This window comes from Hippoglossus hippoglossus, chromosome 16 (genome assembly GCF_009819705.1).
Source record: "Hippoglossus hippoglossus isolate fHipHip1 chromosome 16, fHipHip1.pri, whole genome shotgun sequence".
Taxonomy (NCBI): Eukaryota; Metazoa; Chordata; class Actinopteri; order Pleuronectiformes; family Pleuronectidae; genus Hippoglossus; species Hippoglossus hippoglossus.
The window spans coordinates 7872852-7891231 of record NC_047166.1 but is presented as its reverse complement, the minus strand read 5'-3'; the positions used below and the strand labels follow the sequence as shown (position 1 = coordinate 7891231).

General features: G+C 41.4%; 4 protein-coding genes across 4 annotated transcripts; all 4 read left to right on the top strand.

Annotated features, from left to right (window-relative positions):
• The first annotated feature begins 466 nt into the window (after positions 1-466).
• apoeb (apolipoprotein Eb) lies at positions 467-2642 on the top strand. Its single transcript, XM_034611418.1, has 5 exons — positions 467-565; positions 723-784; positions 877-1030; positions 1200-1487; positions 1580-2642. The coding sequence occupies exons 2-5, from the start codon at positions 742-744 to the stop codon at positions 1923-1925; spliced, it is 831 nt and encodes a 276-aa protein (XP_034467309.1). The 5' UTR covers positions 467-565; positions 723-741; the 3' UTR covers positions 1926-2642.
• A 4023-nt stretch (positions 2643-6665) lies between these two features.
• Positions 6666-7637, top strand: apoc1 (apolipoprotein C-I). Its single transcript, XM_034611425.1, has 4 exons — positions 6666-6774; positions 7120-7189; positions 7278-7413; positions 7513-7637. Exons 2-4 carry the CDS (start codon positions 7135-7137, stop codon positions 7559-7561), a joined length of 240 nt encoding a protein of 79 aa, XP_034467316.1. The 5' UTR covers positions 6666-6774; positions 7120-7134; the 3' UTR covers positions 7562-7637.
• Positions 7638-13127: 5490 nt separating this feature from the next.
• Positions 13128-13986, top strand: apoc4 (apolipoprotein C-IV). The gene is made up of 4 exons (XM_034611423.1): positions 13128-13207; positions 13373-13418; positions 13504-13588; positions 13751-13986. Exons 2-4 carry the CDS (start codon positions 13373-13375, stop codon positions 13950-13952), a joined length of 333 nt encoding a protein of 110 aa, XP_034467314.1. The 5' UTR covers positions 13128-13207; the 3' UTR covers positions 13953-13986.
• A 974-nt stretch (positions 13987-14960) lies between these two features.
• On the top strand, positions 14961-16694 carry apoa2 (apolipoprotein A-II). The gene is made up of 4 exons (XM_034611422.1): positions 14961-15075; positions 15281-15325; positions 15737-15968; positions 16249-16694. Exons 2-4 carry the CDS (start codon positions 15283-15285, stop codon positions 16403-16405), a joined length of 432 nt encoding a protein of 143 aa, XP_034467313.1. The 5' UTR covers positions 14961-15075; positions 15281-15282; the 3' UTR covers positions 16406-16694.
• The last annotated feature ends 1686 nt before the right edge of the window (positions 16695-18380 follow it).

The window sequence follows — 18380 nt, the reverse complement described above, 5'->3', positions numbered from 1 at the left end:
TATCTTTATCCATTTTAATGCATGACTTTACTTACATGCTAGTGGGTTTTTTTTAGGATAATTTTATATTTTGACATCCAAGGACATCTTTCAATCTTTCATCTTTTACTGATACAAGAAAGACAACATGATGACCAGAGCTGTCTTGAGAAAACTTCTCAACCAAACCTCTGGAATAAAGGTTCATTTATGCTAAAGAATCAATATCTGTGGAACAAATGAGGAAAAACAACAAAATAAACATGACGTTCATCATCAGTCTGTGACTGGACATGAAACTTTGACCCCGTTTATTCTTGTGGCAGCAAGTTGCTCAATCAACCCTTCAAACTTCGGTCACAGTGTTGGTGGCACGACGTGTGTGCAAGGAAACAGGATTACACTCAGCACACAAATCATCATCTCCACGTGAACGAGCGCCAGCATTCACTCCACCCACCCCTCCCTACCTCCCTCCGCCCACCCCTCCCTCCATCCCTCCCTTCCTCCTCTCCCCCCCATCCCCTGGGACTGTATAAAAGCCCTCAGTCTCTGCTCAGGGAGTACGGAGAAGTCAACCCCTCAGGTGAGTGAGAGCAGACATACCACCGTTACTTTTCCAGAATGAGACCTGAATTTCTGAATGAAATTGAGTACATAGTCAGTTATTGGGTGTGACTGTATTTATATGGTCACGTTTTCTCTCCTTCCACTTCATCTTATTTTACCTCTCTATTCCACAGGTGAATCTGTCCAGCAACCATGAAGTCTGTAGCTCTGATCCTTGCTCTGGCAGTCATCACCGGTAAGTGTTCTGATAGTTTATGTCCCAGCAGCATGTTATTTTCTTCTGTTCTGGGTTATTTATGTGTGTTTTCTTATGTCTGTCCACAATAGGCTGCAATGCCCGTGCTGTGCATCAGGCTGATGCCACCCCAAACCGTTGGGAGGACACCGTGGAGCGTTTCTGGCTGTCCGTCTCTGAGCTGAACAACAATGCTGATGGAGTCGTGCAGAACCTCAAGGCCTCTCAGCTCAGCAGGGAGCTAGAGTAAGTTCATTTGACTCGTTAATCATTTTCTGGAGGTGGTTTTACCTTGAAATGCTCCGTTCTTTTCCAGATCTCTGTCCTCCTCTTCCCAGTTCATGCATTTTTATCCTAACTGGCCCCTGACCCTTGCATAGCACATTTGTGACCATCCTGTTCTTCTCTTTTCTAGCACTCTGATCACTGACACCATGGCAGAGCTCTCAACCTACAGTGATGACCTCCAGACCAAGCTGAGCCCCTATGCTGACATGTCCACTGGTCAACTGTCTGAGGACCTGCAGCTTCTGGCCAACAAACTGCAGAAAGACATGCTTGACGCCAAGGACCGCAGCACCGAGTACCTGGGTGAGCTCAAGACCATGATGGAGCAGAACTCCGACGATGTTCGCAACCGTATCGGCATCTACTCCAACAAGCTGAAGAAGCGCCTGAACAAGGACACCGAGGAGATCCGCAAGTAAGTGGTGCAGTCCTTCTGACTTTATCTTTATTTTTTCCTCTCGTCCTTCATGTGAAACTAAAATTTATCTTCTCCTTCTCCACCACCAGCACCGTGGCCACCTACCTGGGCGAGCTCCAGTCCCGCACCTCCCAGAACCTCGACACCGTGAAGGAACAAGTCCAGCCCTACATGCAGCAGGCCAGCGACTCTGCCAGCAAGAGGCTGAGCGACATCTCCACCTTGCTGCAGAGCCAGGCTGAGGGTCTGGGCATTCAACTGGAGTCCCAGGCTGGGGACCTCAAGACCCAGCTGGAGGCCACTGCCGAGGAGCTGCGCACCTCCCTGGAGGGCAAGATCGAGGAGCTGTCCGAGCTTTTCGCCCCCTACGCCACCAAGATCCGCGAACAGATTGAGACCATCATGGATAAGGTCAAGGAGACTGCCTCTGCATAAAGAAAGACTCTTTAGGGTTTTTTTTTTTGAAGGGTTGTAGATGGTTTATGTTAGTAGAAGGAGAAAATGTGTAAAACACAGATAGGGGTCAGTTGAAAGTCATGATAGTGTTGATATCTTCATTTTGGGCTCTGGTGTTCAGGGGTTAGGAGGTTGACAAGAGGAAGGAGGGAGGATGAGGAGGTCATCAGATGAACGTTCTCGCTCCTCGCTCCTCACCCTCACTTCTTCTCCTATCGACCCCCTTTCTCCACGAACACGTGCACCACAGTAAATAGCAGCCTTTCATGCACAAACAGACAAATATTTGTAATATGCTTTGCTTTTTTCTACTTTGAATTAACTCCCCCCCCTCCTCCCCCTGAAATTTTACAATTTCGTAGATTTGTTTGGTTGCAAAAAAATAACTGCTGAGTTTCAGCCTCGCGGGCAGGAAACTCAAACCAAAATAAATGCACTGAAATGTCAAGGTGAAAAGAATATGGGAACAGGCAGTAATGTGTAATTATTCTGGAGCTGAGACTGAACCACTAAAGTGCCCTTCTGTCCGGGCTGTTGTATTGTTGTCGCTCACACTGAGTTTGAGTGTAATGCTACCAGTCTGTTTCTTCAGTGTCCCCAATGTTTCACATGTCCTCAATGCTGCTCACTAACTGCACACGGCCTGTGGCTGGACTGTGCTGAACAGTGCTGAGTGAATAAAGAACCTAGAAAACATGCTCTGTCTCCACCTCGTCTCTGAAAATGAACATTAAACTACAGTATATTTTAGAAGATGAGATTCAGATATGTTGACACGCAGAGACGCCACAAAACTGACACATTTAGTCTCAGAATAAAAAGAAAGTCTCACAGGTTTTCACCAAATCATTTCTTTCTTTATTCTGGGCAATTTACAACTGCCTTAATGATACAAAGCTGCAGGTTTACCCCACTCGTCCTTATAGTTAGTAGCTGTTGCATAAGGCTACATGAGCTAATTATATAAGAGAATGTATCTGAAGCTATTGGCCAATTTTCATCCACCTCCTGACACACATCAGCACAGAGGCCCACCGCCACTTCTTTGCCAAACTCTTTGTTTACTGCTACTGTTAACACACAAATGATTCAACTAGAATTAAAAAAAGGTAGATTCTTCTCTCCCTCCTTATACCTGTACTCCACCCCAAGCATCTCCCGCTCTCCATTTCCTCCTCATGCAGCCACCCCACACCCCCCGCCTGTCTATTTTTCTAGTCCAGACTTGTTAAGATCTGCTCACAGATTCCTTTCTATTGATCACAGCAGGCATTTGGGAACACAGCGTGCCCCAGACTGAATTAACCCAACGATGACATTGTTCCTACCTTTCGCTCAGCTTGGCAAAAGTAACACAACATGCATCAGTGCACCTTTATACACATATTTGCACAAGCATGTCAATAACAAGCCATCAGCTGTTAGAGAGCCCGTGTGTTTAGAACGTGCACCCTAGTGGCCTGGTGGTAAAGATGCATATCATGAAACTGCATTGTTTGTTTATCATGTCATCCCCTCAGGAAATGAAGGCAAATAAAAAACTGTAATGTAAAATTATGGGTATGTGTGTTTATGAATTTATGTTTCTTATTATTGTAGTTTTTTGGAAACATACCAGAACCAAGTAAAACATGATCACAATCTTATTTCAGTGCCGTGAAATGCAAAAGAAGATTAAGATTTTCAGCTTTCTTCACATCTGGACCTGCCTCAGGGGATGGTCCCCATTGTCCTGAACTCAGATAAGTACCTCATGCATTCAAAGCTCCACTGATCAAACTCAGCAGGATTTTTGCTTTGAAGTGCGGAGCCGAGGCCAGCAGAGGACACCATTTGTCCCTCGTTCATCTCCGCTCCTCTTCTCTGACCCCTCCACTTGAATCCGTGCTGCACGACGCTGCAGCTGTGTTTTCATTTATAGGAGAATGAGCAAACTGTGTCAGAAAATAAAGCTGCACAGCCTCTGTGAACGACAGAAAGCAGCAGAAAGCGTTACATTTAATGAGTAGAAGAAATGTAGAGAGACAAGTACATTTTGAAAATAAAGATTTTCTAAATAAAGGGGGTCAGGGTCACCGAGGGGCAGAAGACATGTACGACTTAACTCCAAATAGTGTGAAACCAGCTGGGGGGCTTTCTTTTTATTCGTATACACTACATTTGATGTTGCACTTTTTACACTTGATACAATTTTTATGGCTTTAATGACATGTAGCTATTGTGTAACATAGAAGGACGGCGGTTCGATCCTCCTCCGAAGTGTCCTCGGGCCAGATACTGAACCTCAAATTGCTCGACAGCCGCCCAGACCCGTGCTGCATGCACTGTATGAATGTGTTCATGGCAAAAATCGCTTTGAGTGGCAAACCAGTAAAGCACCATATGTATACAAACCGTCCACCATGGCCTGAATTTCTGTGAAAGTTGTGCAATTATTCATCTGTACAAAACAACCTTTTGGTCTTACAACAAAACATGTTTACCATTTCTCTCTGTGTTAAAGGGCATCGCATGTAAAGTGAAAGAATGACTCACAGGATGACAGAGGTGTTTGTGCCCTATGATATAATTCCTGTCAGAAACTGGAGCTTGTTTTGAAACTCAGACAAGTGAAACTCCTTCGCTCGATGTCCGTTGTTTTGCGAACGGTAAAAACAGGAAAACCACAAGCATCCTGCAGTTTCAGCTCTTCTGCTCCGTCTGTTCTTATAGGGTGTCTGAAACCTGAGCACTGCCCAGCAACAACAACAAAATAAACTCCCAGCAATTTATCAGGTGCTAGCAAGCCCGTGACTGCTAGTAACCCCTCTGATAACACCCCTGCAGAGATTCTACCCCCCATTAAAGCCCCCGCTCTTTTCTCCTTCCTCTCCCTCCCATTCAGAGCTGGCACACAACACCAGGCTCTGCAGGGGCCTTGAGCCAAACACAAAAACAGCCTTTTTGTAAGCTTGTTATTGCAAATTGGAAACACGCAAGACATGCACTTTCACGCCCTGTGCCTCCTTCAATTATTCAAGAACAGATTATATGCACGCAAGCACAAGCTCATACATAAACCGACTGGCCACTTCATCACAAAAGCAATGGAGATTTAGTCTTTCAGAGGTGTTGTGTGAGAGTGGAGGCATGTGAAAGCTGATTTGACGCAAGCGGAGGTCATTCAACGTAGCATTAGCACCTCATAGCTCAAATCATCGGCAAAACAAATGTGCATTTGGTCTTTTGCAGACCCCCCTGTGAAAGTAGATGTGTTAAGTGGTGGTGAAGCCTTTAAACTATCAGGGACAGACTTCCTGGCTCTTACTCAGGTCACAGTTTTTAATGAGGGGGTTACTTCAGTTCACGCTCTTTACTGTTTTCTCTCGCATGCTAACTTACACCATGGGCCACATTTGGATTTGTCTGATTTACTTCCCTATTAAGAAAGGGAAGGTCTGGATAAGAGAGACATAAATGAGGCAATGGGATTCTAAGTCGGGCATTTCATTAAAAAAAAAGAAAAAAGAAAGGGATGTTATTCTAAAGAAGTCTGCTTCAGTCTGCAGGCTATGACTTCTGCCCCATAACGCACAATGCATTATGCAAGATTTAGCAGAGTTTGTGAAAAAGAATCGGAAATTAAATAATTAGAAGTATTGTGCTGTAAAATTCTGAGGTTCTTGTGATTTCCAGTCCCATTTAATGTTTAATTTAACAATTCAAACAATTCTGACATATATTATAAGTTTTTATATTACAATGATTTATTAGAGAGTAACTTCTATTTTTCTATTTTAAAATTGTTCACACAAATTATGCATGATAACATAAGATATTAAAGCCCTCAAATTTGTTCCACCTTGACCAAAATCTACATTTACTTTCGTTTCAACGCATGTATAATAATATTGATAATTAGTTACTTAATTTTTTACCCAAATATTTCTGTATTTTTACTTAAAATACCCCACATTGTGTAATCAGGACTTTTAAAGAATGACATCAACATTTTCCACTCATTCAAGGGATTATAATACATCTCCATCCACTGAAAGTTATACAATAGGCCACAATAAAATATCCGAATGAACATGTACAAAAAAGGACGTGGAGGTTAAAACAAAAGAAAAAGTAGAAAGAAGATCACGAATCAGAGTTTTTATTTAAAGTCAGTCTTTTGAATTGATTCACGACTTAAGTCCGACTTCTTAATCTAAAACCCTCCTCTCAATATATACATGCCTGTTTGACACATGAGTCTATGCTTGTCCAACACGTCAGGTTCAAAGGACAGCTGAGGTCTACACTGGTAATAATGACACTATCATTACTGACCTATGTTCCTTCAGCAGCACGTCTCACCGTATGTACTGACATCATTATTAAACTCTGGCCCCTGAAGGAACCACACAGCTGGCTTCTGCTCAAAGACAGATAATAACTTGATTGTATTCTTAGATTTATTTTTGCTACTCAATGTGAGCTATGTGGACACATTTCAGATTTTGAAATGAACAACTCTACACCTCTTTATTCACATTTGGTCAAATATGTGATTGACATCTACACCCCCTTCCTGCGCAGCCTCTGACACTCTCCCGCAGCACAGGACTCATTTGTGCAGAGTTGCAGTTTCTTTATCATGATCACTATCTTTTAATGCAGTTAACGAGGGCGCTGATCAATAAAAGGGGCAGTGGCTCGTCAAGGTTACCACGTGTATGTGTTGACTTAAAATCCACCGTTTTTGCGTCACTCTGCCGGAGCCGAGCAGGATTATAAAAAGCGACTCGCATAGGCGCTCAATCACACCCGATTGATTCCTCCTCTGAGACCGAAAAAACAGGTATGTTCCACATTTTAAATCTGAAATCCCCACCGAGGTGGAGAAGTTTGGACTGTTTGTTTTCTTTCATTAGAGATCAGATTATCCTCAGTAACCATTATCTGATTATTTCTTCATGTAAGTCATCAAAGTCAAGCACAGAATTATTTGTGAATCGAGGTTTTAGACGCAAATTGATTGCGTTTTGAGGAAGATACGATTGTGCGTAAAGGGAGCTGTCCCCCCCTCCGTGGTGCTGACGTACCAGGGCGCAGCTTTTAAAGAGAACGTATTTATATGTGAATGCTTTTGCCAAATGAAAAACGTCCTTTCAACCACAACCTGTCTCTGTCCCTTGCTCCTCAGACACTCGCAGCCAAGATGAGACTCTTCCTCGCAGTTGCCGTGCTGATGCTGGCTTTGGTCGCCTACACAGGTGGGATATACAGGTCCGCCGTAAATACAAACCTGTCGCTGCTACGAGTTTTCTGTGTATAACCTTAACTTGTGTCGGTCACCTGCAGAGGCTCAGGATGACTCCATCGAAGACAAGTTCGCCAGATTTGGGGAGAGGATGTCTGAGATAGGCCAGACCGTGGCTGAAAAGGCCAAGACCACCTTTGATAATATACACAACAGCGATGTGGCAGTCAACGCCAGGTATGTGCGCGTGTACACCCGCAGGAAAAAAACGCACATTGGCACAAATGTCCGCATGCACACTTTGACTTGTGTGTTTTTTTTTCTTGATGTCCTCAGAGGCTGGTTCGAGGAGAGGTTTCAGCAGATAAAGGACACGTTTCAGTGAAGTAGATGAAGAGATGGTGTCTGCAGTCTACAACCAACTAACACCCCCCCCCCCCCCCCCCCACACACACACACACACACACAGACACACACACATCCTCACGATGGACACTCACCTCACCCTCCTGACCAGCAGCAACGTGAAAAGTACCACAAATAAAAATAAAAGGTGTTTTTTATATATAAATCCAGTGATAGCATTAATAAGAAATTTGTCAATATAATGCTTGGAATAGTCTTATGTTTGATATAAATAAATGAACAATTCTGGTCTATAAACAGTATGTCCTCTGTGTTTCTTTTATAAAACCACTGCATGTTAACAACCTGCACGACCGCATTTAAATATATTACAGAGCTCTGAAATTTAAAATAAATTCAGAAATGCACATACCCATTGTTTTCTGTAGTTTTGTATTCAGAACCAGTGAAAACATCTAGAAATGGGCCACACTTTAATTATTCCTGTGTTTACTTATGATTTAGCAGAGTTTGTGAAAAAGAATCGGAAACTAAATAATTGGAAGTAATGTGCTGTAAAATTCTGAGGTTCTTGTGATTTCCAGTCCCATTTAATGTTTAATTTAACAATTCAAACGATTCAGACATATATTATACTTTTTTATATTACAATGATTTATGAGAGAGTAACTTCTATTTTTCTATTTTAAAATTGTTCACACAAATTATGCATGATAACATAAGATATTAGAGCCCTCAAATTTGCTCCACCTTGACAAAAATCTATATTTACTTTCATTTCAATGCATATATAATAATATTGATAATTAGTTACTTAATTTTTTACCCAAATATTTCTGTATTTTTACTTAAAATACCCCACATTTTGAAATCAGGACTTTTAAAGAATGACATCAACATTTTTCACTCATTCAAGGGATTATAATACATCTCCATCCACTGAAAGTTATACAATAGGCCACAATAAAATATCAGTATGAACATGTACAAAAAAGGACGTGGAGGTTAAAACAAAAGAAAAAGTAGAAAGAAGATCACGAATCTGAGTTTTTATTTAAAGTCAGTCTTTTGAATTGATTCACGACTTAAGTCCGACTTCTTAATCTAAAACCCTCCTCTCAATATATACATGCCTGTTTGACACATGAGTCTATGCTTGTCCAACACGTCAGGTTCAAAGGACAGCTGAGGTCTACACTGGTAATAATGACACTATCATTACTGACCTATGTTCCTTCAGCAGCACGTCTCACCGTATGTACTGACATCATTATTAAACTCTGACCCCTGAAGGAACCACACAGCTGGCTTCTGCTCAAAGACAGATAATAACTTGATTTTATTCTTAGATTTATTTTTGCTACTAAATGTGAGCTATGTGGACACATTTCTGATTTTGAAATCACGTGTATGTGTTGACTTAAAATCCACCGTTTTTGCGTCACTCTGCCGGAGCCGAGCAGGATTATAAAAAGCGACTCACATAGGCGCTCAATCACACCCGATTGATTCCTCCTCTGAGACCGAAAAAACAGGTATGTTCCACATTTTAAATCTGAAATCCCCACCGAGGTGGAGAAGTTTGGACTGTTTGTTTTCTTTCATTAGACATCAGATTATCCTCAGTAACCATTATCTGATTATTTCTTCATGTAAGTCATCAAAGTCAAGCACAGAATTATTTGTGAATCGAGGTTTTAGACGTAAATTGATTGCGTTTTGAGGAAGATACGATTGTGCGTAAAGGGAGCTGTCCCCCCCTCCGTGGTGCTGACGTACCAGGGCGCAGCTTTTAAAGAGAACGTATTTATATGTGAATGCTTTTGCCAAATGAAAAACGTCCTTTCAACCACAACCTGTCCCTGTCCCTTGCTCCTCAGACACTCGCAGCCAAGATGAGACTCTTCCTCGCAGTTGCCGTGCTGATGCTGGCTTTGGTCGCCTACACAGGTGGGATATACAGGTCCGCCGTAAATACAAACCTGTCGCTGCTACAAGGTTTCTGTGTATAACCTTAACTTGTGTCGGTCACCTGCAGAGGCTCAGGACTCCAGCGAAGAGGTCACCACTTTTGTGGAGAAGGTATCTGAGATAAGCCACACCGTGGCTGAAAAGGCCAAGACCACCTTTGATAATATACGCAACAGCGATGTGGTAGTCAACACCAGGTATGTGCGCGTGTACACCCGCAGGAAAAAAACGCACAATTGCACAAATGTCCGCATGCACACTTTGACTTGTGTGTTTTTTTTCTTGATGTCCTCAGAGAATGGGTCCAGGAGAGGTTTCAGCAGATAAAAGACAAGTTTCAGTGAAGTAGATGAAGAGATGGTGTCTGCAGTCTACAACCAACCAACACCCCCCCCCCCCCCCCCCACACACACACACACACACACACACACACACACACACACACACACACACACACACACACACACACACACTCACACACACACACAGACACACACACATCCTCACGATGGACACTCACCTCACCCTCCTGACCAGCAGCAACGTGAAAAGTACCACAAATAAAAATAAAAAGTGTTTTTTATATATAAATCCGGTGATAGCATTAATATTTATCATGTAAAGAAAATAAGAAATTTGTCAATGTAATACTTGGAAGAGTCTTATGTTTGATATAAATAAATGAACAATTCTGGTCTATAAACAGTATGTCCTCTGTGTTTCTTTTATAAAACCACTGCATGTTAACAACCTGCACGACCGCATTTAAATATATTATAGAGCTCTGAAATTTAAAATAAATTCAGAAATGCACATACCCATTGTTTTCTGTAGTTTTGTATTCAGAGCCAGTGGAAACATCTAGAAATGGGCCACACTTTAATTATTCCTGTGTTTACTTATGATATGTCGTCATGTATTCTTGATTGTCTGTAAAGGTGCTGTGAAATAAAACAGTTATAACAGTTATTTACCTATCAAGTCACAAGCATTTTCTTCATTTTTAGTTGAGTGACACATTATGTGAGCTCAATTACGGATTATTTATTTTTAATGTATTAGGTTTCATAAACTGCAAATTAAATGCAGAGTGATTTTTTTGTTGTATTTCCTCACATTGAACATGTTTATTGTTAAAGTAATTCATCAATATTGAAAAGATCTCTACTTACGCATCTGCTTTAGCTCGATTATTAGAGGTTTATTAACATTAATTAACAAGAGAAACAAGATTTTAGCTTCACTCATAATGATAGTTTCCATGCTTGTATTCTCAGCCTGGTATCATCAAATGGAAAATGATTAACAGACACATTTCCGAAGTCCTTTCACGTATCATTTCACACAACATCATTAAACCCAAACCCTAAAACTAAAATTACATCAAATGACACGTGAAATGTCCTGAACAGGGACGTCCTATGTGTATGATCATTTCAATGTTAAATTTAAACTCACATGTATCTAATTGTGCTAGTTGTGTTAATTTCCATAGTAATGAGAAATGAACCGAAGCAGCCCTTCATATTTTTTTTATTGAAAACAGTATTTGAGAGGAGGAAAGTAAGATAATACATTTAGTGGCTTGTTCTAAAGCTTAACAGCACTGTGAAGATATGTGGATGAAACCGTGTCAATCAAACAAGTTTGTTTTAGACACCAACCCATCAACCTGTGATCAAAAGTACTTAAAATAATTAGTTTAATCCCAGGCTCAATAATGAAAGACCTCCAAAGCCGATCACCTAATTGAAGAATTGCCAGCAGTGTCTAAAAGATAATATCAAGATAAAAGTTAGTTTGTTTCAATAGCTGGTAGCAAAGGGCAAGTGCCAACATGGCTGCTTTTCAGGCATTTCACAACTCCCGGGCTAAAGTCACTGTTTATGCTGAGTTAATAATCCATCAGTCGTCCCAGTTCACTGAAATCAACTCCGGTGAAGAGAACAGAGCGATGGAGGTCAGGAGCTGGTGCACGCAGGTCACAGGCTGCACACTGTCTGGGCTGAAATCAGCTAAAGATCACTTTCACTTTGATCACAGTGAGATGTCGCAGAAAAGTCCAGCTCGACGTCTCTGTTGCCCTTTCAGCTGTTTCATTAGTACAGATTTTCACTGTACCTGTCGAGAAAAGATTGTGCTTCAGCTGTTGGACGTGGAGGAAGATTTACCTCCTCAGGAAGCTGAACCGGACACAACTTGACCCCCAGAATGAAAACGTTTGACTGCAATGACTCCTTCTTTAAGCTTTCACTGAGCGGCCAAATGAAAACTGAAAATGTGAGATTCATATCGTTTACCTTTGTCGTTATGTGCTTTATTCATGTATTTTGATGTTTTTCTTTCTTGTGTTTCCCCTCTGGCGCAATAAAGTTGAATTTGTATAAACTAAATGCATAAACATTCAGATGCAGTCTAATTTACAAGTCGTGTAAATAGATGCTAATATCAGACTGTAATTGGTGCTTTATACCGGCATGTGTTTCTTATATAATTTATATCAGGAAGGCCCCCACAATACAATACAATCAAACCACCTACAGTGACCATAAAGCTGAATCCTCCTGAATATCATGAAGGCAGAATTTATTGCAGGACTCTTAGTTGCATTAGTTTTGGCTGGATGTACCTAATGAAGATGCAACTGAATGTGTATTATAACAAATATGACTGTTTTGATGCATGATGGGAGGCTCATGTCAGGGTCTCACGCACGCACACGCACTCTGATCAGATGTTCAAACCCCGTCACACCATTTGAAAACAATGAAAAAGGTTGATCCCGAGTGTTTAGACAGCTGTGAGCGCAGGTTTGTGGGGAAAGCAACGGCGTTATGAACTCTCGTGTCCACATCATCGCTCTGATTCAGAACGCGCAGCCAGCACAGGGCCTGAGCAGTGAAAAGATTAAATTGATCCTGTGGTGGACTCTGGTCACAGAACTGCTTGGCTTGGCTGAAACTGTTTATCTATGTGACCCCCTCCTCCCACCAGTTTTCACTAACACTGATATCTCTCCTGCAGGAACAGAGACTTTGACTGGCCTGGATACATAACAGCATCCGCCAAATGGGCTGAGGTATCTGGACCAATGGGCATCAGGACAGTGTTTGAACTCAGCTAATGTTGATCTTGAAGAGATTTCAAGATTTTAGGATGTGCGGATTTAAAAAAGCAACGTGTCTTTCCAACATTGTAAGACAGCAAATATTCGCAAGGGAAGACAAAAATCAAATCATAATTATAGTCAATGGTTTAAACCTCAAAACCTAATTTGTAGCTCCCATGTGATGTGAATGGTGATTGAATTGCACTTTAAAAACCTGGATAATTTTACCCAGAGGGGAAAAAGTTGCCTTAAATATCTTAGTTTTAAAGCAAACTTAAACCAAATCTCTTTAAAGGCATTTTCTGTTTCTTTTTATTCATGAAAAAAGACACAACAGTTGGAGACACACCAATAGATAAGTCAGAAACTTTGTGTTGCTTTGTAACTTCCAAAGAGCTGTTGCAGTGACACCTCTTAGTTTTATGTCGGTAAAACGATGTGATGGAACAAAGACAAAAACAACAGCTTGGAGTGATCATCTGTTCGGGACCAATGTGCACTCTGCTGCGGCCACCTAATACAAATAAAGTGGCTTGATAACACGGTTTTAGTTTAAACCTCTGCTGACCAGAGTCCGAGGAAAAGGTAAAATCGCCATTGTTCCTCCTTTGCCTGTGTTGTTAATCCCTGGTTACATTTTACTTTGAAATCTGTGATTTAGTTGTGATTATGTTGTTGTTGATCGAGTGAACAGATTCACTTGGGCAGTAAAATGATTTTTACAATGATTACATCTCGTCTCTGTGGCAGATGCATACAAAAGTGCTCGTGTTTGGTCTCGTCTTGCTAATGCAAGGTGAGGCTTTTACAAATTGTCTTCAGTCTCAGTTCCTTTACGGTGGAGCTCGTTTCCAGCTTCATCTTTGCGTCCTCCTCTGCAGCGTGCGTGCCACTGTCGGCCCAAACGCTCGCCCCAGAACCACCAGACTCTCCGGGAATACTGCAGAGGCTGGCGGAGAAGGCCAGGTACTTTCTGACAGCTCACCGTCTGTGTGCAAGCTGGACCTCTCTGTAAATGATTGGCGGTTATCAGAACCACTAAAAATGTAGTTTGTGGACACATCGATGTGATTGTGTGTGTGTGTGTGTGTATCTTATTACTCATCTGTGTACTTGTGCTTCTCGCAGGGAAGCAAAAGCTAAAGTCCAGGATTACGGGGCGACAGCAGTGGGCTTCTTTGGCGCCTACTATGAAGACCACATCCAGCCTGTGAGCGACAGCTATGCTAAGTGGGCCTCTAATGTCAGGAGCTCCATGTGGGAGAAGATCCAGACAAGCATTGACGGCTACATGCCATTTAGAGCCACTAATGCAACCGATCTAAACTAAAGGAAAAGCTGACAATAAAGTATTGTTCTTGGCACTTGTCTTGTCTGTAATTCCTGATCAGATCCTGGCTCAAGGTTTTCACTGGGCTTTACCCGTTGTGTCAAATACAGGAATAATCAGTTTATAATAAAACTTTGCACATGGGCCCAGTTTGCCCTGCAAGCAAAGCAGAGACAGGTAAAGTTCATAAGAGGGAAAATACATTCAAGCATTGTTTGCAGATTCCAATTGAAATAGCACAGTTTGCAGAGTGACGTTTCCGTCACCTTTGGTCTTATTGATTGTGGTGATTCATTCATCTCTTCTCTTGTGGCTGTGGCTGCAAAGTTTTAGCTCTGGTAACTAAAATGTAGAATTACAGAGAGTGAGACATTATGGTAACAAGAAAGACAGAGAAACAAAAGACTATTAAAAACATAATGGTGCAGATAATCTATCACTGTCAGTCATGCAGTCGGTCTCAGGGTATGAGGGTGAAAGGTTAGAATTGAAATCCCAGCATGCATTGCTTAGGGTTCAGCGCTGTGTGTCTAGACGGTTGATTGACCTGCTGACCATTTGACTCTGATCGGACTCGTTGTTATACAGTGACTAGCTGATTAGCAACAGTTAATCTAATCAACGTTATCTTCAATTGCAGCAGCTAACAACACACAAGCGTTTTTTTTTAAAGTTTATTCTTTTTCTTTTTCTTTTTCTTTTGCCCTTAGAGACATGACTATGACTTCATACGTGCACTGTGACACCTCTCCAGTATCAGGCGGTCTCCAAGTGCACCGCCATACGAAAACAGATAAACTTACAATGGAGGAACATTGCATAACCTCCAAGTCATATTTCCACATACAGTATTTAAAGTGAATATCATGTACACTGGACTTTGTTTAGGTGAAAGTGTGTGTGTGGGTGTATGTGTGCGCATGAGTGTGCTCATGTGCGTGCGTGCGTGTGTGTGTGTGGGTGTGTGTGTGTGTGTAGGTGTGTGTGTGTCTGCTCATCAGATGACGTTTGTTTGCGGTCCCCCCCTATATCATCCTGTCCAGATGTGAGTTCCCAGTTACAGACAACTCGCTTTCAGAGAAGACTGTCACGTTTTGGATCTGTACGTCCAACCCAGCAGCAGGTAACCTCTCTTTCTACTTCTGAGCACATTTCACTGAAATATCTCTTTTTGTAAAACATTTAAAGTTCACAGTTTTTGCATTCTGCAGCTTCATCAACTTTCTTTTTATTATCCTCTAAGGTTCAAATTCTCAAATATGGAAAAGAATATTGATTCAAAAAAGGAAGAGTTTGATTTTTAACGTTTCTTTTTTGTTTTGTTTCAGAGATGAATGCAAAATACGCCTTGGCACTGATCCTGGCTCTGCAGGGTAAGACAAGGACTTGGATTTTTACTTTGGAGGCAAATGACTGAATGTAGATGCTTTGTTGCTCATGTTTTCACTATTCATATCTGTTGCAATAACTTACTTCTGTTGCACGGCTCTCGTGCACTGCTTTCTCTGTGGCTGACCTGCAAGATAAAGACAGATTTTAAATGACACTGAGCTGCTGAAGCTAAAACATTTCACACAATGAACATCGTTTAAATAAATCTGATTTCTGGACACAATCATCAAAAACCCAAGAAATTCAAAGCAGCTTTTTTGGCCTCGAAGGCACAATCACACAAAACCCCAAACCATTTGCAATGAACATAGCTCGCTCTTTCAAATGAACACATTCTAATCAGATTTGTATTGGTTTTAACGTGTCAATCTTATCATTCTTTTTCATTCAAGTCTCCACGAGCCTGTGTGAGGTTCCCGCACCATCGCAGGAGCTTATTGACAAGTACGATGCAATGAGAACCACCTTCATCAGGAGGCTGATGAACACTTATGGCAAGATCCAGGAGTTGGCTGCTCCTTTAGTGGCGAAAGTCAGTGAAAGCGATCGCGGACTGTCCGCCAAGGCCTACGTGGAGGATGTGCAGGCCCAGCCCGCGTTCCAGGCCTTCATGAAGGTTTCCAGGTGAGTCTTCACTGAGAACCCCCCCCCCACCCCCCCCACCCCCCCCCCCCCCCCCCCCCCCCCCCCCCCCCCCCCCATGTGAAGACAAAAAAGAAATTTCACTGTTAGTTTCAGGGAATTATTCGCAACCGCCAATTATAAGGAGTGCATCAATTTCAACTGCAAATTTGCTTTGAAGTGTTACTGATATATATTCACAATTTCTTCTGAAAATATAACACAATAGGCACTGAGATGTAAAGAGATTTCTTTAATCCTGTGTCCTCCCTGTTTTGTGCAGTGGCCTCGTTGAGGAGGCAGGACCCCTGGTAGACAAGGCCCGCACATCAGCGCTGGGCGTGTACGAGGAGTACATGCGTCCCCAGGTTGGCAACTACATGAACGACATCATCGACCACATCAAGGCTTACCTGGACATGGTCATGCCCGCTGAATAAAGACGACCGACTTGAAAAAGCCACCAGTCAGCGACCTGTAGTAGATCATAGCTAGTAGAAACTTCACCAGTTTAGGCTGAGAAGAGCAATGCACAATGCAAATACATTCATTTGCCTCTTTCAAAAAATCAATATCAGTGCCAAATCATGCAGAGGCTAAAACAGGGCAAACAACACCTTTGCAAGTTGTGCATGTACAGTATTTTGTGTTTGATACACTAACCAAAAGTCTGTGTGTGATTGTGTATGTATATGTGTGAATGTGTTCAATAAAAAGAACTGGAAACTATTTGAAATGTGCTTTTTCATCATGAGGCTGAAGGTTTACTCACACCTGAAGTTGTTCAGGGCTCCACCAGTAGTGCTATATCATATAATGGTACATAATTCTATAAATGCATTTCAATTAAGCAACAGAAACTCCAACAACTGTATATGAGATCAAATAAAAATGCAATTACAACTTTAAATGAGTGACAAAAACACTTAATTACAGATGATAACACATATTTTTACCAATTATATTATTTTGAACGTTACTATATTAAATCCTAAAATCACTAATGTGTTAAAGAACACAACTATTCTTCCAGAAGTGTTATTTATTTGGAAAGAAGGTGCTGCAGACAGTTTAATAACTTCTCAGCGCTGTTACAGTAATTTCATTGAAACAAAACTCACTGAAGCGTTTCCTATGTTGAGTGGTACGAGATTTATTTCCCTGTGGGCAGATCAGTTGAAATGGTGGCGTGTTGCAAGAGCACCACTTCTTTTTAATGTCTGCCTCATTTCACACATTCTAGTGATTGCATCGCTTCAGTTTGATTAAAGATGCAAATACCCCGACTGCTCAGTGACAGTGTCCGTGACACAAAGAGCACGGGGCTGATGGGATAATGTGTCAAACTGTATAAGCACTGACGGCTTTACCCTGTTTAATCATCACCTTTGCAATAACACCCATCACAGCACTGAATCATCTGGATTGAATCCAAACTGCGAGCTCTGACTCTGACGCTGACCACAGCTGTCCTCAGCCCGACCCAAGTTCTGGGGTCACAGGCAACACGCCATGTGAGGCGGGATCACGTGACCGGCTGCAGGGATGTTTACTCAGGACTCTGGGGAACATGTCGCCTTGCCACAGAAAATTACTCAGCAAAAAGACTTCGGACTAAACCGTCGCTGACGCAGCGAGCTGTGAAGTTCATAGACTTCTGCTGAGTAGATACAAATGTCATTGAAAAGATGTTAACCAGTCACAGAGCAACACATCCTAATAATGTGATGATTTCAATGATTTCTGTTGTAATGGGTTAAATAAAAGGGACTGTGCCACTTTGGCTGAAAACAAACGTGTGATTACCTTCACTCTTCCCTGGAAAGAAACATTTGCACTTATTAACTATAGAGACAAATATTTATCATCAATAAACAAACCTCAGGGCTGAACAAACAAACAGAGAACAAACTGTTCTAGTAAAACTAATAAAATAAAAAGTATTTCTTTGGATGGGATATAAAACACGAAATTACTAATTACAACAACAATAAATCTTACTTCTACTAATACTAGTAGCTTTATTTATACAGAAGCTTTAAAAACCAGGGTTTACAAAGTACTCACTACTACTTCTAGTACTGGCAAACTAAGCAGATACTGGATAATCAGAGGCGATTGCAAAAACTATTTCACAATGATAAAAAAACGATAAATAAATAAAAGCAAAAAGAAGACAGGATCTCATTAAATCAGTTTTCAAGTAAAGGAATAGTAAAAATCTAAAGAAGAAGATGACATTACATAAAAGCAAATAATTACAAATAAAAAGAATAAAATAAAGAGGACATCACTTGAAGGCATGTCTGTAAAAATGGGTTTTTAATAGTTGATTTAAATAAAAAGGTACTGAATCTGCAAGAGGTATATCCAATACTATTATTGTTAGTAATTGTTATATGTACAAATCCCAAA